We start from the raw sequence: 22,527 nt of genomic DNA on the forward strand, positions 1-22,527 counted from the left end.
ATAGTATTTAACCTATATTCAGAAGATATTTGAGATATAGGAAACAACCCTTCCATGTTTACTTTATGATAATCTTAACTAGTGAAAAGCATGGATATGATATTTTTGTTAATCAAGTATATATTTTAGAAAGGATTTGAGTTGAGTAGATCAGTACAATTAGTAAAAATAGTTTGAAGTTGTGCCTAAGGATTCCTTTCCAACACTTTACCTTAGAATAGTGTACGTGATCATTTAAAATAATATCCTGTATAATAAAAGCCCAGCGACCAAATAGTGGAATGACCAGTTGACCGCTCATTATGACACGCAATGACCACCAGGGGGCAGATGCTCAACGCAGGAGCTGCCCCCTTGTGGTCAGTGCGCTCACACAATGGGAGTGCTGCTCAGCTGACTGGGATGAGCAGCGCTCTCACAGTGGGCCAATCCCCGCAAGCCACGCCCCCCACCAATGCATGAATTCTATGCACTGGGCCTCTAGTGACAATATATAAAGTGAGAAAACAAGACCTTGTAGGTAGGTAATACAAGTTTTCCTTTAGAACTTTTAAATGTAGACAAATGAGAGACCAGAAGATAAAATAATTTTGTACTATTAAGTAGTGATATTGGCTCTGCTAAACAGCTGGGTCTCAACTCTTGCTATCCATTCAATCTACCTGGGGGAGCCCAAATTTTTGCTTTCTCTGTTGGAGTTCTTGGGGACTGAGATTTAGACATTCACTTGTTTTTATAGTAACTCATTTTACAGGTGAGTCCTGTACAGCCAAATTTAAGATCCTCTGCGGTAAAACTTTTTATCTTCTACTTGTTTATATGCATACACGTGTTTTGGGCTTCTGGCGAGTGATCCTTACAAGATGTTTCTGAATAAATCCTGGCATATTAATACTATTTTTATTTTTTTCTACGCATAAAATTATATTCTTTTTGTTTTCTGCAGAAATGTGAATCCTGAGACTGAATCTCTAAAGGGCCTGTACAACGTAATAGATGTTGGTGGAAGCATTTAGTAAGTTTACTCAATTTACATCCTTTTCCTGTTTTAATTTTAAATATGACTTTGGAAATTTTGAGTGCCTGAGTCAGAATTGTAAAAATACATAGGGATTTAGTGAAGCTCAAAGCAACACAAAAAAAATAAAACCAGCATGGTTAGATGTGTGTGAAGTTTATTATTTCAATTTTGCTTATTAATTTATTCTAACTTATTTCCTACTTTCTTCAATTAAACTGAAGCAAGAGGTACAATACACAGAAACCCATAGTTGAACATACTTCTAACCACCTTAGATCTGGGTGTTGGTAAACTTCCCGTTTTTTAAAAATAAAGTTTTATTGGAACATAGCTCTGCTCTTTCATTTATACATTCTCTGTGTCTGCTTTCCCACTACAACTGCAGAGTTGAGAATAGTTGTAGTTAATGGTCACAAACCCTAAAATAGTTATTGTCTTGTCCTAGATCCATCTTGATTGTCAACTTGACCCTATGTATGTAGAAATCAGAAGCCCTTGGTTTCCCTATTGGTAATAGAACATATTTTTTAATGGATGTTAGTGTAGTCATGCTAATAAATTAAGGAATTCTGAACTTCCCTTTTTTGAAAGCCTAATAATAATTTCTTCTGACAATGGGGTTATGCTCCGATATTAGAAGACTTGGTAACAATTACTATGGAGTAGTTTTTCAAATTCCCAACCTGAGAAATAGTGGGAAAGAATTAGTGGTTAGACTGTGTAAAGGAATTTGGATGAATTCTCAAAGGGATTTATTTATTACTGGAAAAATTTTACATATGATAATTACGTACTAGCTGTTTGTTAAAGACACTTATTTTTGAATCACATTTGGAAATTAGATTCTAGATAATGTTTTATTCTAATTACTATTTCAACTTCCATTGTATAAGTGGCCATTAAGGCCTGCAAAATAATAAGTTGGTTTTTTTTTTTATGGGAGTGGTGAGGGCAGAGATGAAAACTTTCCTAATATAGTACAATTATTGACCTTGTCTTATCAAATATTTTGAAGAGATATTGCCTGGCATGTAGTGGATGCTCAATAAATACTTGTTGATTTATTATTATATATAGTGTCCATTAAACATTTATCAAGTAGTGTTTTGGGTCTAATAAAAAAACCAAACTGAAACTCATTATTGAAACATTAGTTTTAATACTTTATTAATTTTTTCAATGTGCCTGAAAAGCTAAAACCTTGGACTCAGTAACAATTAAAATTGACAAGAAACTACAAGTCTCAATCTGTTACTTATAGGGGCAATGGGGAAGATTTCATTTGATGACAAGACCTTTAAGATGATTAACTTATCATAATTAACAGTTGGCTGGTCTTTCTCAGATCATTTTGTACTTAGTTTATTAAGATCCAGACTTTTTATTTTTTAATTTCTTTAATTTTGTTGATTTCAGAGAGGAAGGGAGAGAGAGAGAGAGAAACGTCAATGATGAGAGGATCATGGATCGGCTTCCTCGTGCATGCCCCCTACTGGGGATGGAGCCCGAAACCCAGACATGGGTCCTTGACTAGAACCGAACCCAGGACCCTTCTTGATAGAGTGTCAGTCCCCAGGCTGATGCTCTATCCACTGAGCCAAACCTGCTAGGGCAAGACCCGGACTTGTTAATATACTGTAATCCTATAAAGGATTTGAGCTCTTACTGGGTAGTGAGACAAGATACGTGAGTTTTCTATTAAATGTTTTCAAATCAAAGACCAATACAAAGAATATTGAAATCAAGCCATGAGCACCAAGACAAAAAAAACCTTAATTAATTACATGATGGGAAATAAGTTCCTGTTCTGGATAATTTTATATCCATCTATTCCTTTGATTTTGCAATAAGTGTTCCAGTTTTAAGATGATTTAGTAAATTGTGGCATTATTAGAGTCCCGTTTTTAAAATTAAGAGCCATTAATCACTTCTTTGTCTTTGTATTTCTCCCTGTACCCCACATTTCTATTGAGATTAAAAATTGGGGTTTGTTGGGAAGTAGAGATAAGGAGATTACTTCTTTTGGGGGAACATCGCATAAACTCAATTCTATAATGAACCATTTACTTGCATTTGAGTTAACAATACTTTATATTACAATGTCTCTGTTTTTGGAACACATTTGCTGGATCAGAATTGAAACAGAAGATCTCCTTAATTTTATGGTTTTTTTTTTTTTTTTATGTACAGGATTGGCGAATTTTAAGAGGTAGCAATTACTTCCTTCTCTCTTAACATAGTAGTCTTTACCTTTGCTTGTGGGATTTAATTTAGAACAAGCAATTTTCCATAAAAAGAAAACAAACTAGTGAATATCATAGTGGAAAGTCTAACTTTCCATAGTATGAGCTTGAAGCTTACCTTTTATGTGAAATAAAAGATTTGGGTCTCTTTGATGATGTTATTCTAGATCAAACCATCATCTCTCCAGTATGTCTACAGCCATTTGCACGTTATTGGAGAGACGTAGAGTAGTAAGGCTTTGATATCAAAACTCTACTCAGTTTTTTTGTACTGATGTTATTTTAGTGCAACACTAAATAGTCTTTTTAAAGCAGAAAGTGTTTTAAGTAATTGACTCCACGATTCTATGGATTCTTCAGAGATTTCATTACTGTTGGATTATAAGTTACATGAATTTAGTAAGGTTAGTTTGTAGGTCCCCAAGTACTGTGATTATCATGGTATATCAGAGTAAAAGCTAACATTTATTGAAGTCTTTATATATGCCAGGTAATATAAATGCTATACAGATACTATCTCATTTAAGCCTTACTACTGCTACATGAGGTAGGTACTGCTGTTACGCTTTCACAAATGAACTGGATTTTGTTAACCAAGAATATTTCTAGGCTCAAAGAACTCATGCCTGCTTTCTTTTTAATTTTTAATGTAACTTTGCTTACTAGCAATTTTAGGTTTTGTAAGAATTTGGAATTCCATGAAAATGAATGGCTTACTCCTAAATCCCCTACTTTTAGATGCTTTGATGCTTGACTGAGCACTTTTAGTTATTATATTAATAAGATTCTTTTGGCTTTTGATTGACTTTAAAGAGTACAGATTGATCCTGGTTTTTAATGTTATGGAAGTATCTGCTTTCTCTTTTAGCATTTTTTTTTTCAATTCCCAGCCCCCCCCCCTTTTTTTACTATATTAAATACATGACATCATATGTGACAGAATGACCAATACATTAAGTTTTTTCTATTTTATTTTTATTACACAAGCTAGTGATTTTGAGTAATTTTGGAATGCTTTTAATCTCTTTAGGTTTTTTTTTTTAATTTAAAGAATAATGGGTTTTTATATAAAGTCCTGGATGAATTTACCTCTTACTCTGTGGCAGAAGAAAATAGAGCATTGATTTATCATTTCATGTACTAAATTGAATAAATTGCACCTATAGACATTGAAATGATTGTAACTTGATATCAATGCTTTAGTTCTGTTGTTCATCATAGTAGTATTTACTTCCCCAACTTCATTTAGAGCTTGATTTTGCATCAAAACAATAGAGATGGGGGGAAATTTGGTTTATAATGAACTCTGCAAGAAGAATGAAGGTATTTTTATTTCTATAGTTCTATATAGAAGTGTATATACTTTAACTTAAAGGACTGAACAATTCAAATGGAAGATATTTTACTGATGTGGGGAATGAATGAGTTTCAGGCTAGAGAGAAATCGGCAGAGTAATTAAAGAGAAATACTTTTGTTTATTACTGATTTTTGTGACACTCATTTTTAGTTTTTTAAAAAATATGGATGGTAGTGTTTCTTGGTTAACCAAATAGTTTATTAAGTAGATTTTTTTATTGTATACTAGAGGCCCGATGCACGAAATTTGTGCAAGTGGCTCCGGTTCATCCACCCGGAAGGACATCTAGTCTAATTAGCATATTACACTTTTATTATTATAGATTATTATAGATAGTAGACAAATTTTAATTATAGTTTAGGATACAAGGTATTAACTACCTAATGAGCAAAAATGCTATTATACTTAATAACCTCTTAGTCAGTCACCCAGACTTTATAAATTTAGTTTGAGAGCTGCATAATTTACAGAGAAGACCAGGGCTAAAACTTATATTTGCAATTATGTGGATCCTGATTCATCAGGATTATTTATTTACATTAAAATCACTTGGCTTCCCACTTATCCCTTTAATTCAAAGTAGTTAAGTAATGTATTTGTCATTCTCTGAGAAACATTTGATTTTTTGGCAGTGGGAGTATTTTATTTGTATATAATTTGCAATCTTATAGCATTTAATGGCAAATATCAAATAAGCCAAGCTGACACTTTGCCTTTTTTATATTTTTTCCCCTAGTGGCTACATATTTCCAGCATTTTCAGATATGTAGCTAAAGATAGTGGCATTTTTGTTGTCTATTTGCGATATTCTAAGCAAAATTAATATCTGTTAACTGGAAAACTATGCTATGATTGATCCACTGCTTTGGTTTCTTTTATTCCTTAGGATTCTTTTACATAATTAGTGTGTGTGTGTTTTGGTTTTTTTTGAAGAAGAAGAATATTGGAAAGTTCTTCATTGAGATTTAAAATCCATAGTGTTGCTGTAATTTAGCTTTCCAGGGTTTTGAATTTGAATTTTTGTCTTCTACAAACACTAAAACAGTATCACATTAACTAGTAAAAATTTATCTCTTTACTCCTACTTTTTGAAAAAAATACATTTTTTATTTCAGAGAGGAAGGGAGAGGGAGAGAGAGAAATAGAAACATCAGTGATGAGAGAGAATCATTGGCTGCCTTCTGCACGCCCCTCCAATGGGGTTGAGGCCGCACCCTGGGCATGTGCCCTGACTTGGAATCGAACCATGACCTGGTTCATGCTTAACCACTGAGCTAAGCTGGCCAGGCTACTGCTGCTTTTTTTATGGTTACAAGTGTATCTGTGATAGTAAAAGAACTTTGTTACTTGTGTGTAGTCTTTGATTCTCTCATTGACAAGTTGTGTGTAGTACATACAACTTTAAATAAGACAGTTTCATAGTTTAAAGCTGTTACACAATTAAAGCTTTGTGTATGGTAAGAGTGTCTTCAAGGTGGGTGGATGTTCTCTGTTTGAAGGTATTCCAACAGCGTTTTTTCTTTTAATGTTTTCATCAAGCACCCACAGCTTGAAGCGTCTCAAATGGACCCTACCTCTGAGAAATCAAGATGGCAGTCCACTATGGGGAATAGAGGAAAATGGATTAATACAAGAGTGCTGTGATAATACACAACCCAAGACAGGGTTCTTTTAACATGGATTTCATGAAATGAATGAAGACAATAGGTTTCTTACCCAACACAGATGGACAGTGGATTTGACTTTCCAAAGACTTTTTGTATCATTAAACAAGCCCATTTTTGACATTTGGAGATGAAAGATGGCACGTTAACAGAGATGATAGTTTGTATGTCTGGACTTTTTTTCAATTTGATTTGTATGAATATGACCTTGTGAAATGTTAATTTTAATAAAATTTCTAACATTTTAAAATTTCTCAGTTTGGGCTTTTTTTTTTAAGCTGAAGATTCATTACATTAAATGTGCGCCGTAAATAACAGTTGGGCCTTTACAGTTGTCCAGCAGTGAAGTGTACTGAATAAAGCTGGTAAAATGGCAATGGTGTATTGGAAAATATTTTACGTCGTTGATTAAGATTTATTTCCACCAGTTGTGGAAATTTATTTGTGCTTTAAGAAATAGGTGTTTGGTTAAATACTGTTTTATGCCTTCTTGAATATCTTGCAAAATAACCAGTCAATAGGTAATAATAGAATCTTTAACTTGCCACATGATTTTAATGAACGTTTAAAACAAATGCATTTTGTCTCAAAATTCAGGATGAGTGATAACAGTATTTTTCTGAGTTTTGTGTTGATAAAAACGTCTTTTTTATCTGCACTTCTTAATATTGAAAATAAAACATCTTGCGATAGAATATTCATCTGAACAAAACAGATGCCTCTTGTCTAGTTAATGTTAGGGGGAAGAAATGTTGGATTTATTAGGGAATGTCCTTTAAGATATTCATAAAAGGCCTTAAAATTTTGGTGGCAATATTGTCTATAATATACGTGATGTAAATATAAAATAGGAATATTCTGTATTTTTCTTATTCTCTACATTTAGGAATTCAGAATAAATGAATCACACCATGTCACAGATGACATATTTGATTTCCAGGTGAATACTGGCATTTTATTGATAATCAACTGACACTAAGTTTATAAATGTGTGATAGGCTTTATTTGGATAAACCAAATCAATTGTTGATATTTTCCCTTTATACATGGAATGTTCGGCTTGATTTGTTCTTGTGTGTGTGAGAGAAAATAGCTAATCATACTGTGATTTGTGATTAATGTCAAATACTATATAGCACACATTCATTATCAGTACATGTGCAGTATGTGTTCTCATTGACTGGTTTGAAGTGGTTGGTTTGTATATATCAAAAGTGGAATTTTGGATTCGGATTTTGGTACAAAAATCACGTTTTTGTAGAAAGTGTGGAATTGAAACTGGGTTTGGATTATGGCTTTTACATTGACCTAGATGTAACTTGTTGCTTTTGTTGGGTATAAAGCGAAAGTGGATATCAACATTGAGGAAAGGACATGGTTCTGGAAGATTATAATGTTGAGTAGGAAAAGTTGATTTGATTTCTTTTTTTTGATGTGTGAATATTTTCTTGGGTGCTTTTTGAGAGAAAAAGTGTTGAACAATTTGTTTCTGGCATTAGTATTTTGTTTTCCATAGATGTTAATGGTTTTGATATTTAGGAGAATTTGACCTGTAACATTACTTTGATAACTTGCTGTCAGATATGACCTATTAACTATTGTCAAAAATCTGAACATACTTAGAAATTGATTTGAAATAGAAGGGAAGAGTTGGGGATATATGTGCTGTGTTGGTTTTGGCGGTCGAGTTTCTTGGATTTGTCATCGATAAGACAATGGTAGTTCCATATTCTTGAGTTTAATAACTTTGTTTTGCCTGAATCAATGTGGGAAGTAAATATATTGTGATTTTGAGATTTGGGGAGGGGGTGTAAAGTTTGCAAGGTTATAGAATGGGTTAAAGAATTTTGTGAAAGTACAAAGAAAAATGGAAATTCTCAAATTAAAACGAGTTGCATTAATTTTTGCGCTAATGCAACTGAACACTAGGGAGGCGCTCTTGAGTTGTACCCCTTTCTTCCAGTTGGGATGGAAAATGCCCCTAATTTGGTCTTTAGATAATTTTAGGCTTAATAAAGAAATCAAACTTGAATTTAATCTATAAAATTGAGATTTTGTTTTTATTTGGAAACCATTTTACCCTGGGTGGGGTTAATTTTTAAAAAAAGACTAATATTAAAATGAGCTTAACATTTTCTCAGAATTATCCCTTTTTCAAAATGGCTTTATAAAACACCACTTCCTGCCCAGAAAGGAAGTTATTTTAGCCCAAGGACTGAAATATTTAGCAGATCTTTAGACAAAAGGAACAAATTACATTTCTGTCTGGCTTAAAAAGGGTGCTTGAGCCAGAGGGGGTTAAGAAACCCTCCCCCCTTCCCCTGATGGGGTGGTCTGGAGGGGCAGGGAGGTGTGGGGGTGTGGGGTCCTCTGGCTCCCTGGGATGGAAGATCTTTTTTTTCTTTCTTTCTTTTTTTTTTTTTTTGGTGGAGATGAAGGGGTGGGTCTATGGTACATCACCTGAGTTGTGGGGTAAATGTAGAGAGTGTCAATCAAAGGCAGAGCTCTCAGAGCTGGGAAGGAGGCTCTAGATGGCGGCTGTGCCTTAGAGAGAGCGCGCTCTGCTCCCTGCCTTCGCCTCACTTTACGCAACTTTCCCCAACTTTCGGGCCGCCCCAGGGGGCCCCCGCAGCCCCCTGCCTCTCCTAGAGACGGACTGGGGTCGATCGGAACCCCTTGGAGGGGGAAAAGCAGCTTTTTGGGGCTTTCTTTTCGTGCCTTGTTGGAAAGAAGCAGCGGTACTGGGAGCCCAGGTCGTTGTTTTTTCCAGCTTAGAAGCCATGGCGCACCTCCATTTTTGTGCGCTCTCCTAATGAGGTTTTTTCCCTCCCGGACCCGGCTCCGTATTAATTGTTGCTTTATTTTTTTTGGACCCGTTCACAGATCGGAGGATTGTTTTATTTATTTTTCGGGTTTTTTTTTGTTTTTCACGGAGAATTTCGTTTTTTATTTTTAATGGTTTGGGACCAGATCTATTTCTACCACTAGCTAGGACTCTCTGGCTTTGGACCTACTACATGGATCAGGTAAGTTCGTGATCATGAGTGATAATTTAAAGGATTTCTAGCTGAAAGTTGGCTTTATTTTCGGTAAAGAGGAGAAATTCCTGGATGACGCAATAAGATAAAGAGCTTGTTATTTGTATCCAGTGTGTTACTTTGAGAAACTTTCCGTATTGATAAGGGATGATTCCCCCTGTTCCGTGTGTCCTGCCCTTTTTTTTTTTTAAAGGTAAAACTAGAAATAATTTTATTTTTCGGTGCTTAACCGCTGTTGTATTATAACAATATCGTGACATGGTCAGGACTTTGTTCCTGGTAATAAAACCATCGCTAGAAGCCGGCACCTTACCTTTCTTTCAACTTTTAACAGTAAATACCTGGGCACAGGACTTCAAAGCAAACACAGATTTCCCCTCCCCCTTAATATTTAAGAATTAAAAGATGATGAGAAATAAGGACAAAAGCCAAGAGGAGGACAGTTCGCCACACAGCAATGCATCGAGGTATGGAGCTATCAACTTTCTTTCTTTTTTCTTTTTTTTTTTTCGGGGGGAAACCTCAACTTACATTGTTTACCTTGACAGGCCAGGGTAGCTGTCTGTGTGATTTTAAGTATTTTACTTATTTGGGTTCGTTTTTTAAAGTGTGACCTTGAGATTGCTAATATGCCACACCCTAATTTTTTGGTAGCAATTTATGAAAGTTGAGTTGACTTAAGGCCTCTTACAGCAGTCGAAAGGTAAGGTACCTTTATTCGAGGGGGACTTTTCAGTAAACTGCAGTGTTTCTGACAATAAATTTCAGGTTTTAGGTTTTCGGGCTGTAGAAAAATGACCTTGTCGGTTTAGCCATTGCTGCATTGCACCATTTTACATACAAGGCAAATTTTTTTCTTTGAAGAAACTAGGATACCCCAACTTGTAACCGAAGGCCATAGAGGAGCCTTGTGGTAGTAAATTATAGTAAATAGACATTTGAGAAAGTTATATGAATGAAAAAATGTACATTTTAAAGCGAAATTGCAAAAGGGACCCTTTGACTGATGCCTCTCAGTTTACATTTTTACTTGATTCTCTATTTCTTTTGATACCTTGGACATTTTAAGACATTTTGATAGGATTTATCAAAACCTTGAGTTCGATGGTTACAGTTCCTGCATTTATGAAATTAAATCTGATCCCAGAAATCCGGGAGTACTCTTTTAATGTCCTCCTTTTCTGCTTTGTGATTGTTACTGAGATTAAAATTGTATATTTTGCTTGTGAAATATTTAAGGCTCAACATTTGCATGCTTATATTCAGACAATGCTCTTTCTGGTGGTAGATTGAGTAGTATATGATCCTGGCACTTTAGTTATAGCTGCTTTACATTTATTGATTTATTTCAACAGTGTCTCCTGGAATGCTTTATCCTCGGAAGCTTACACATGTACTGTTCACATCATAATTCGTTTCACATTTGCTGGAGTGCCTTGTTAGTGACTAAGGAATAAAGCTGCTGAGATGTTTTGTATGATCTGTATATTAATTTTAAAAGCACATGCATGCATTTCTGGATGTGTGCGCCTATAAATTGGCACGTTACGAATTTGAAATCTTTGGAGTTAATAAGGATGTGCTTGATTATATGATTTTTCTTTCTAATTTGGTTTTACTTTTGTAATCTTATATAATATGCTTTTTTACTACCAGGATGGTGAATATGAAAGTTTTTAATGTGGTTTTATTACAAATGATGAATTTTATTTGTTTCCTTAGACCTCAGGTATTTTGACCTTTGCTTTCACAAATACCTTTCCACATTCTTTTGCAAATTGAGTTGTCACCTAGTTTGGACTGTGTCTTTTGAACTGAAATGCCCTTGTAATCACCTACCTTAGATTTAGGACAGAAAATTGCTCTATTAACCCCACACTGATTTTTTTTTTTTTCTGAAAAGTAATAGTGACTTGAAGAAACGGGAATCCTGACAAATACTTGACAAATTGCTAAAGATTCAGTACCTACAATGGATACTCCCCTGGGAGTGATTTTGCATAGTCTCATCTGGGGGCTTGGCTTTCTTATGCAAGGTTTGTGGTTAACCTTGATCAAACTCTGCTTTCTAATTTAAAACAGTCAAGCAGTGTTGTTATTCTTTTAATGATTTACTTCACCTGGAAATCTACTTTGAAGCTGTCCTGCACTTGCCTCCTGTCAGTGGGGGGCTTCAGAAGCATGGGCTGTGTTTTTAAATGCACTTTGTCAAGTGTATTTTGACTCGTGTACCTGATGAGTGTCCAAAAACGTTTGCAAGACTCCTTGATGAGACCACGGAGACTGACATTTACTTGAATGACAGATACCCTACATTGAATACCTTGACACATGTACATAATTATGACATCACTTCCTTTTCAAATTGTAAAGCTCCAGGACTCCCTGGTGTTCTATTGGAGGAGTTTATATTTTATATTCGGTGGGTTAAGGTAGAGGAGGCCGTCCCTAACTCTTCCTTGGTTCCTGAATCCTCCAGAATTTTTCCCACGAAGGACCCGTTTCCTTGTCACAGAGTCTGCTGCAAAAACCACGTTTGCAGGCCAGGCAGGTGGAAGTTAGCAGGGTCAAGTCAACTTGGAGAATGACTTGGGGACCTGAAGGGACTGAGTGCACGTGCCCTCCTTTTGGAAATAATGCAGTACTTGCCAGTCATTATGTAACTTATTCTTTCCAAGTTAATATTTAAGCATAACGTTACATATACTTTGTATAGCGTGACTTTAGAACTAGAGTCAGAAGTCCCCTTGCAGAAGTAAGATCTTAACAGTATTGGCTGCCTGGAAAGTTTCTACACATTTAAAACAAAGTGACCGTGGTGGGCCTGCACAGAAATGCACACCCCACACGTGTGTAAATCAGAGACATTGTGGGGTAACTCGGTAATATCCCAGGATGGAAGCGGGAGCGAGGGGAACCAGAATGGAAGTGTGTGTGCACACGGAGTTCTGTGTTCCAGGGCTCCTCCGCCCTAGCAGTTTATCTTTAAGAACTGAGACCGTTTGTTAAGTTTATCTCCAAATCGTCTGTCTTTGAACCAGATTTATTCTGATAAGCCGGGGTGTGGTGAAAATCACCTGCATTGCAATCAGCTTCTAAGCAGCGAGTCTAAAACCCCGGGACTGTTGAGAAATGCTAACTGCAATTGCTTGTGGACTGTAAAAGTCAGTTTTTTCGGTGGCAGCCATTTTATGACACTGATAATTCTCACGGATCGGGAGTTTGGAGGAGATGGCAAATAAAGAGAATTAAGCTGAAATACCAAAACCCCTCTTTCTCCTCCCCTCTCCTCCTTTTGGTTGTCTGGTGCCGAAATAAAAGGCATCTCGGTACTTAGCGCGGACAGCAGCCCCGAGAGCCCCTGGCATCTTGGTGCAGGTCCAGCTCAGTCACAAAATGGCTGTTCCTTTGTGCCGCAGCGCTGACAGACATACTGCATTGCACTGTGTACTCGCCAAACAGCAGGAAGTTGCCGTGCCGAGTTCAAAGGCCGGCCGGCGCCGGCGCCGAGAGCTGATTGGCTGAGCGCGCGCCTGGTAACAGCAGGTCAACAGCGTCGGCCCCGCCTCCTGACGTCAGGCGTGCACGCTGCGGGCGGTTGTCCGCCCTCCTGCCCGCGGCCCGCACCCTGCAGCTGGGATCTCGTGCCCTTCCCCGCGAATGGTTTTCCTCTTTTAGAAAAACAGCTTTTGCTTTGGAGAAAGTGAAAAGGCGCTCGTAGGAAGCCTTCCGACCGCGTTGAACGTTTTCCGCTTTCTTGTCTGCTATCCGAGCGGGCCTTACCCCATCCCCCCCCCCCCCACTTTTCTGTTCAATGTGATTAGTGGGTTTAATTTGGTTACCATTTCGCTGCCAGAGGAGACATTTTTATTCCGATGGAAACGTGTTAGCGGGCGACCGTACTCTTTGAACAAACGCATGGCCCTTAAACAAAGGGACGATTATTTGAACTTGTCCCCGTGCATTTTTTCTCGGGCCCCTGCCTTCCCTGCATTGGCATTTGATGGAAAAAAGCGCAGGTCAGTATGTGCAAAGGGATTCGCTTTCAAGATAGAGTGAAGTAGAAAAATACCGGGAACTTTCACGGAACTGTAAATAGTAGGTTAACTTAAGAAGAGAGAATGCTGGTGCAGCCCGGCCCGCGTGGCTCAGTGGGTAGAGCGGCGGCCTGCAGACTGAAGGGTCCAGGGTTCGAATCCGACAGGGGCACGTGCCTCGGTTGCAGGCTCCTGGGGTGAAGATTATTTAAAAAAAACAAACACAAAACAAGAGAGAATAGAGCATTAGGCATCCATTATTATGCAAACAGGTGTTAGGAAACCAAGTGATGAACACGTGCTAAAGAAAAGTGACTCCCAAGTTTAGCTTATGTTGCAATCACTTGGCAAAATCTTGCAAAACATCTCAAGGAAATTTTAATTCCGTCGCCATCAGGGAATTTTTATTCGGTCCCGAGAAATGTGAAAATACTCTGGGGATAATCGTGGTCTGCCTTGTTTGGAAAGATTTCTGGTTAAAAATAAATCTCAGTTCACCGAATGACGACATACAGGCAAATTAATGAATTTAAGCATGAAGGCAAGACTATTTGTTTTTCTATTGTGCTGACAAGACGACTTTTCCTATGTCATTGCAGTTTTTTATTTTAATTTTTTGAGGGTGACAGGAGTGAAGTTTCATGTAGTTGGCCTTAGGTCAGCAATTTTTTCAGTAAAATATCTTCAAGAGAGATGCGGCCCTTCTGAGTGTAGGTAGAATGTTTACCCGGGCGTATATTAAATTACTGAGTGGAGTTTACAAAAGGTAAAATTCATTCTAGTAGGTTTTGCAGGTTCTCATTGTTGTGGTACGCAGGCGGAATTCTTTGGATTTTTTATGGAAAACGTAGGTGGATCTGGGTTTTCAGACTTGCTCATCAAAGGTTCTGTACGTGATTTTTAAAACCTTATGGTCAAGTAAATTTTAAAGCACTTGGTAGCCCCAGTGACAAATTCTGTAGAACGTGATCATTCCCTGGTGTTTCCAACCTCTTAAAAAGTGCACGTGCAGAAACAAGAACAAAGGTTTTTTAAAAGGTTTATTGAGTTTGTTGTCACATTTTCACGTTCGCTAAATTCCTTTTCGTATTTCCTTATGTTCCTAAACGCGGGATAGAATTAAGTAGCGTTGCAGTCCTGTGCCAGGGTCGAAACTATTCTGCTGAAGGTGTTTTGCCCCATAGACTAGATGTCGCTACTCCGTGAGTTAAAATACAGCAATTTATCTATGAACTGTTATGCATTGAATTATCTTTTTAAAGAAACAGCGTACTATTGGGTCTGGTTCTGGAACCATCTCTGTGTGTTCCTCCCCTGTTCGCCCTGCAAAAGTGTCGGTAAAGCTCTCCTCTCTCCCTCGTTTGGACTCTCGTTTGAAAACCTGCCGCTTCCTGAATTGCCATTTGGCTCTTTGGAGATGAACGCCTTTTGCAAAGATTACGTGGCCACAGGGAGATGGGCAAACTAAGGGTTTTAGTTGTAAGTGTGCATTTCACCTGACAGTATCTGAATCTCACAATTTAACAATTAATGCCGCCCCCACCCCCTTCCCTCCACCCATACAGCAATCCCCTCACATTTGAGATTCACCTTGAGGCCACCTGAGATTTCCAAACTCCTCTCATTTCTCCCATAAAACGTAGCACAATAAACTTGTTCCTGATATAAAAAACTGAGTGAGTGCTCTGGGAGACATCCAGTAACATTTTTCTTTTTTTATCCTTAAAATTCAATTGGCTTTCTTGAAAGCGGGGGTGGGGGGGTTACTTTAGCAAAGAAACTGTTGTTGTTTTTTGGTTGTTGTTTCATCTCGTGTTTTTATCATTAACACAGACCACCCAGGTGAGTGTATTATTTTGTTAAACACCTACGTTATTTTGTATACAAATACAAAGAACTGGGTTGGTTTTCTTCTGCTGGGTGCTTGTCCCTGAGCCATTTCCTCCTGCATCCCAGCTGGAGGGGGCTTTGAAGTCAAGTTTATACCTGGGCAGAACTGACTTATCGAATGCCAGGGTTGGAGCACATTGTTTATATGTCTGTTCGTACCTTTCTGCCTCTCCAGTCTAAACTTGGATTGGTAGGGCAAGTGAAAAAGCTCCTATGCTGTCTACCTTTGTCGTTTATCTTTGCGGGACAGGGCATTGCTTTATGAAATAAATCCTGGAGAACGGAGTTGTATGGAAGCCTTTATGCCACATTTCTTCCTTTTTAAAGGTATTTTTACTGATTTGAGAGAGAGAGAGAGAGAGAGAGAGAGACAGAGAGAGAGAAGGAAACACCAATGATATGAGAGAATCGGCTGCACGCCCCACACTGGGGATCAAGCCTGTAACCTGGGCCTGTGCCTGACCGAGAATCGAACCGTGACCTCCTGGTCCAAGCTCAACCACGGAGCCACGCCGGCCGGGCCACGCTACACTTCTTATGCTGTCCACCTTTGTAGCATGTAGTTCCAATGTAGCATGTTACCGTGAACACGTTTGGTTAGGAGACACCGTTTTTGGCATTTCATCGACATCTTCTGGATTTCATACTGAAAGGGTTAAAAGTCTCTTTCCTCATAATTGGGGGATGGTGTGGTCGCCCTGGTCTGCATGGGTGAGTGTTGTAGAAGGGCCCTGGGAGAGGCATCGTGCTAAGGATAGCCCCGATTTTATACTTTGGATCCAGTTCTCGTGAGTTGTCTTGCGATTTGTGATGCGTTTAACTGTTCCCTCGGTGCCTGGCAGGAGCTGTGTACATCGTGGGCACCAGTGCAGTGTGTATATCAGATCTGAAACTTTCTCCCCAATGTAGGCCAGTGAAGTACTCGTTGCTGGCCTTGGAATTTGCTCTTTTCTAACATGTGGAGGATGATCTTCATTAGGTTATTCTGATGAAATAATATGCCTATAACGCCCTGGCCGGTTTGGCCCAGTGGATAGAGCGTCAGCCTGGGAACTGAAAGGTCCCGGGTTCGATTCCGGTCAGGGGCACAGGCCCGGGTTGTGGACTCTATCCCCAGTGGGGGACATGCAGGGGGCAGCCGATCCATGATTCTCTCTCATCATTGATGTTTCTCTCTCTCGCTCCCTCTCCCTTCCTCTCTGAAATCAATAAAAATATAGTTTTAAAAATATGCCTTGAGAGTGCTTAAACAAAGAGCCCGGCCCGGTCCATAGAAAGTGCTCCATAATTGCAAGCGATTAGCAATGTTATTTTATTTCCTTATGCTTCCTCTCCATTCTTAGCCTTTTGTGCTTTTCATTTTTATTTATTTATTTATTTTTTTAAATATATTTTATTGATTTTTTACAGAGAGGAAGGGAGAGGGAGCGAGAGAGAGAAACATCAATGATGAGAGGGAATCATGGATCTGCTGCCTCCTTGCACGCCCCCTATTGGGGATCGAGCCCACAACCCAGGCATGTGCCCCGACTGGGAATCCTGGGAATCGAACCAGCCAGGGCATCTTTTATGCCTTCTCAGCACTTTTATGAGAGCCAGGCTGTCCCTGAGGGCGGTGACTGGTGTCCTGGTCTCCCACAGGGGTCTGGTTAGGCCGGTTAAGATGCTTTTAGGGGCAACTCGCCTTTTAGTTAAGTGAAACTTTGCGTGTCTTTTACAGTCAGTCCTCTCCTAGGATTTTTTTTTTTTTTTTTGGTGCGGTGACTCGGATACGATCCTAGAATTTATTTTATTTTATTTTTTTTTTTTTCTGGATGGGGCTTATGATTCTGTCTGGACTGGGGCAGCCTCTTGTTTGGAGTCAGTCTCATTCTGAACAAATCCCCTTTCCCCTTCTGGGAGCTAGTAATGGCTGTCCTGGCCCAGGCGCCTCATTTCCCTGCAGGCTGTGCAAGGCTGAGTAACGAATACCAAGGTGCAGTGCTATTTGGGGATGAATAACAGCAATACTCTTTACCGCCCGTGTTGATGTTGGCTGCAGCTTGCTTTTAGTAACCGGTCTTCCCCTGAGCCCTGTCCGTTTGATTTCGCATAATGCCTCAAGTCCTGTTGATCATGTTAGAAAATACATATACATCGTCTCAATATTTGTGTTTTTGGATTCCTCTACTTCCTTCATGTGCTTTATGGTTAATGAGTCAGTTGTGTTAGAGAGAGGGACACAACAGGCCGAGAATAGAGTCGCTCCGGTGAAAGCCCCACACCAGCAAGCCAGGCCCTAATCCCTAACCAATTATACGTCCAACTTTCCCCTGGAATGTGACCTGGCCAGCCCGCCTGGAATTTCCTGTTTCCCACAGGAGGCAGTGCGCTGATGGGCCCTCCATGTCCCCCTGGGAGGAGCGGGTCCTTGCCTGAAAACAGATTTCCGGCTGATAATTTTTTTTCTTGCCCCCCTTTCCGCCTCTGAAACAGCGGTTCTCAACCTGTGGGTCGCGACCCCTTTCACAGGGGTCGCCTAAGACTGTCAGAAAACACATAGAGGATTACATATTGTTTCTGTGATTCATCACTGTGCTTTAATTATGTTCAATTTGTAACAATGAAAATACATCCAGCACATCAGATATTTACATGACGATTCATAACAGTAGCAACATTACGGTTATGCAGTAGCAACGAAAATAATTTTATGGCTGGGGGTCACCACAACATGAGGAGCTGTATGAAAGGGTCGCGGCATGGGGAAGGTTGAGAACCACTGCTCTAAAAGCTTTCTATCATCCAACCCTATAGAGCTCCTCTCCACTTGCTAGATGGGAAGCTGCCTGATTCCGGAATTGTTCAGTAAAGCCAATTAGATCTTTAATTTGTTTCGTTCATCCTCATTGGAGGCTATTTTTTCCATTGACTTTTATTTTTATTTTTTAGTTTTTTATGTTTTTAGAAAGAGTGGAAGAGAGGGAGGAAAGGAGAGAGACACATTGACTGGTTGCCTCTGAGCGGTGGGGATCAAACCTGCAACCCAGATAGGTGCCTTGACCAGGAATCGAACCCGCTACCCTTCGGTGTGTGGGGCCAACGCTAACCCTGGAGCTACCCCGGCCGGGGCTAGATGTTTAGATTTTCCTTGGTTGAATTTTCATTTGACGACGGAATTATTTTTCTTTCTGGTTTTAATATCAGACCTTGAAGAGTTTGTCAAAATACCAGTGGCCGGGGCGTTGAGTTCGGGTAAGAGCTCACCCTGTGTTTCACATTTGCATGTGTGTCCATGGGTTCGAATCTTCTGAGGCAGCATTTCTTGTTCATATGTTGTTTCCTAACTTGGTCTTTCCCTTGCTTGCCCCATCTTCTCAGTTCCCTTGTTAGGGCAGTTTTAACAGCAGCTTGGGCTTGGAGGTCTGTATGGGGTTGAGACAGTGGGTGTGGCTACGCTGTCGAGCCCTTAGCGTGGTATTTTGTGAACTGTAACCAGCATTAAAAAAAAGCAAGAGAGCCTCCTAACCAGTTTGGCTCAGTGGATAGAGCGCCAGCCTGTGGACTGAAAGGTCCCCTGTTCGATTCCGGTCAAGTGCATGTACCTTGGTTGTGGGCACATTCCCAGTAGGAGGTGTGCACGAGGCAGCTGATCGATGTTTCTCTCTCATCAATGTTTCTAACTCTCTCTACTATGCGTGAGCCTGGGACTTGAGTCCTTTATTTGTGCTCCTTAGAGGAATCCTCACAGGTCTGTGAGGTATGATTATCGTTCTTACTTAGTAGGTGAGAAAACCGTGGCACAAGGTAGAATAAATGGTAGAATCTGAGTCAAACACCGGCCATTTGGCTCCACTTAAAACATCTTATCAAAAGTTGCAGACAAATTGAAGAGGGATTAGAGGAAATTAAATAGGAGATTGGAACAGAGTAAAAATCAGGAATACTCAGAATTATCTTTTTTGTTTGTTGATTTTGTTAATCCTCTCCCCTGGATATTTTTCCCCCCCAGCAACCCAGGTATCTGCCCTTGACCAGGGAGTCTAACCCGGAACTGTTTGGTGCGCGGGCAGACACTGAGTCAGCCACTCCAGGCAGGGCTGTCCTCCGCTTATCTTAACCTTCATTTTAAAGAAACCAGAAACGCAGAATCACCTCATTGTGAGTGTGATTGATGCCAGAACACAGGGCTGTTCTAAAGGCTGCGATTTGACATCAGAAGTGGTTCCCACGGGGCGGTTTGGGAGACCGCGTGGGGGATGGTTTGCGCAGAGGCGGGGCGGGCAGGAGCGGGTGTCCCAGCGTCCTCAGAGGAACTCTGCCCTGGTGCACTGTGACTCCCCTCGGCCAAGATCGGACTTTGCCTCCGGTTTGTTTTGTACGAAACTCAGTTTGCAAATAGGCGTTGCGTGACAATCACTTAAAAACAAACCGACCAACCCGCCAAACTGGCACCTACCTGATTAGATTTTAGAGCTTGAGCAGTACATACCGTACGTGTGTCCAGGTGGGTCCTTCAGGGTAATTAGGATTGAATGTGTGGTGTGTCTCTTGGGGGGGAAAAGTTAGAATTAACCCTTTGAGTGCCAACCAATATCCTAGGAACTGTGCTAAAATCGCCAAGGCATTTTTGCTGATTTTGCAGCAGTTTAGGAAAAAAATTACGATAGCGCTTCCGGCACTTGTGGCGAAAGACAGGAGGAGCGTGATGGTGCTCCCCGGCACTCTAGGGGTTAAATAAAATAATACCTCTGAAGCAATGATTTTTCAACTAAGGACACCCTGTGCCCATCCACTCCCCCCTCCCCCATGACTTTTGGCTGGAGATCTTTTTGGTTGGGGCTGGGATGCAATTGGCATCAAATGGGTAGAGGCTAGGGATGCTGGGAGCACCCTACAATCCTACAGCACATAGGACAGCCCCCCACAGCAAAGGATTATCTAGCCCAGTGGTTCTCAACCTTCCCAATGCCCTTTCATACAGTTCCTCGTGTTGTGGTGACCCCCAATTTCATTGTTACAAATGGCACATAATTAAAGCATCGTGATTCATCACAAAAACAATATGTCATTCTCTATGTGTTTTCCGATGGTCTTAGGCGACCCCTGTGAAAGGGTCGTTCGACCCCCAAAAGGGGTCGCGACCCACAGGTTGAGAACCGCTGCCCTTGAGACACTGGTCCAGAGCTTTCAGCCCGTCGCTTGCCACCGTGAGTGCGTGTCGGTTGTTACTGAGAAAGCTGTGAGCCCTCGCCTTTTCCTTTTTCTTCTCTGCGGCCTGATCCCGGGACCCCACTTCCTTCCTGCGACACTGCGGGCGCAGGTGCTATTTACTGCTATTGCGGTTGGCGGCCTCGCCTTTTCAATCTCCTTTGACCTGTGGAGTTGCTGTGTTACAAAGTCTAAAGATGACAGCTTATGGGGCTGAAAGGAATTCGTGGTCCAACGGGTCCCATCTCTCCCCAGGGCTCCAAAGGGATGGGATCAAAGGGAGAGAGTTCCCTTCAGTGGGTTGCAACGTTTCTTACGTTCTTCCCTGTAGAAAGCTTGCCTTGTGTTCTGTATCATCCTTAGTCCATTGCCAGACCTGGATTGGGTCGGTATTTGTGAGATGGTTGTCCAGTTGTTCCTTATCCGGGCTTCTTGCTAGAATTCATTTTCCCCTAATGACATCGACGCCTGGGTGCCGTGTTTGATGCGCCCGCCCTAAGTAGCATGATGAAGATAAGATGACTGCTATCTAGCACCCGTTGGGAATTTTACAAACGTACTTCATTAAAGGTAGGTTTTTTCCCCACTGGATTTTCTTTCCCACTGGATTTCTCAATCTGATGGCACGTGGCCTTTATCCCCTAAAACTGTAAGCAGCATTTCGTACATGTGCCTTTTTCTGGGAAGAGTGTCGGAATAACTTCCAGTTAACAGTGTCAGAAATACTTTGAGAAGAACTGTGGAATCCTAGGAAGGTCTGCTCCTGAATGCTGATCGTTCTGTAATGTTAAAAACAGCTCTTTCTGCCCGGCTGGCGTGGCTCAGTGGTTGAGCATCAACCTATGAACCAGGAGGGCACGGTTTGATTCCCTGTCAGGGCACTTGTAACGTTGTGGGCTCGGTCCCCAGTAGGGGGGCGTGCAGGAGGCAGCTGCTCAATAATTCTCATCATTGATGTTTCTATCCCTTTCTCTGAAATCAACTAAAAAAAAATATACCCCCCAAAACATAATAGTTTTGAAATTGTCATTTATAGATCTAATTCACTCTTAGTCTGTCATTGTTCATTGCATAGTATGAATATTTCACTTTTTTTTCATTTTCACACATAAACGTCTAGAGTTGTGTGTTTTTTTTTGTTTGTTTTTTTTTAATCTTAGGATTTCAGAACTCTGAACAATTTTATACAGCCTGCCCCTTGCCCAAGTTTGGTAATTTATCTAGATTACATGCCACAGTTTTGTTTTTTTTTAATCCTCGCGAGAGGGAAAGACAGACAGAAAAATGGATGTGAGAGAAACATATTGATTGGTTGCCTCCTGCACTCACCCTGACCAGGGCTGGGCCGAGGAGGAGCCTGCAACCAAGGTACGTGCCCTTGACCAGAATTGAACCCGGGACGCTTTGGTTCGCAGACCACTGCTCTATCCCCTGGGCCAGACCAGCTAGGGCTGTACCCACAGTTTCGATTGCATGATTCATAGGGATATTTTGAGATTTACTGGATAACGTCAAGGTGCTTTCCAAAGCTTCTAGTGATTATTTTTTCAATAGTGGTATATGAGTACTGTTTTCCTTACTTTCCTAAGTAAGAAAATATTAATACCATCATTTAATATTATCAGACCCTTAAAATTTCTGCAAAGCAAATGAGTGTCAAATATTGTTGTAATAGACATATCCCAAATTACCGGGGAAGTTTAATTACCTTTTCATAAATTTATTGGCCATTTCATTTCTTTAGTTGCATGCCCATTTCCTTTGCCCAATTATCTATTGTTTTTTTTCTTTAATATGTAATTCTTTTTTTTTTAATAAACGCATCTCAGTGCAAGGACACTACGAGGAGTAACAGTGAGATTGCAATTTTTAAAAATATATTTTACTGATTTTTTGCAGAGAGGAAGGGAGAGGGATAGAGAGTTAGAAACATCGATGAGAGAGAAACATCGATCAGCTGCCTCCTGCACGCCCCCTACTGGGGATTTGCCTGCAACCAAGGTACATGCCCTTGACTGGAATCAAACCTGGGACCCTTTAGTCCCCAGGCCAACGCTCTTTCCAGTGAGCCAAACCAGCTAGGGCA

General features: G+C 40.2%; 1 protein-coding gene across 7 annotated transcripts in view; it reads left to right on the forward strand.

The window, feature by feature from the left end:
* The window catches only part of CHD2 (chromodomain helicase DNA binding protein 2), a 119,892-nt gene that overhangs the window by 7,550 nt on the left and 89,815 nt on the right, over window positions 1–22,527 (forward strand). For 3 of the 7 annotated variants that reach the window (XR_001515200.1, XM_006771751.2, XM_006771753.2), the window contains exon 1: window positions 12,907–13,343. Coding sequence is in view for 5 of the 7 variants with exons in the window: in XM_006771751.2 (XP_006771814.1) it covers window positions 13,243–13,343 (101 nt within the window). In the remaining 2 variants the exon portion in view is untranslated. Of the gene's footprint in view, window positions 1–946; window positions 1,016–6,161; window positions 9,313–9,658; window positions 9,792–10,679; window positions 10,802–12,901; window positions 13,344–22,527 lie in introns of those variants that run through there. The other 4 variants (XR_001515201.1, XM_006771752.2, XM_015569137.1 and 1 more) reach the window with 4 other exon arrangements.

The sequence above is a fragment of the Myotis davidii genome, unplaced genomic scaffold, assembly GCF_000327345.1.
Source record: "Myotis davidii unplaced genomic scaffold, ASM32734v1 scaffold164, whole genome shotgun sequence".
Taxonomy (NCBI): Eukaryota; Metazoa; Chordata; class Mammalia; order Chiroptera; family Vespertilionidae; genus Myotis; species Myotis davidii.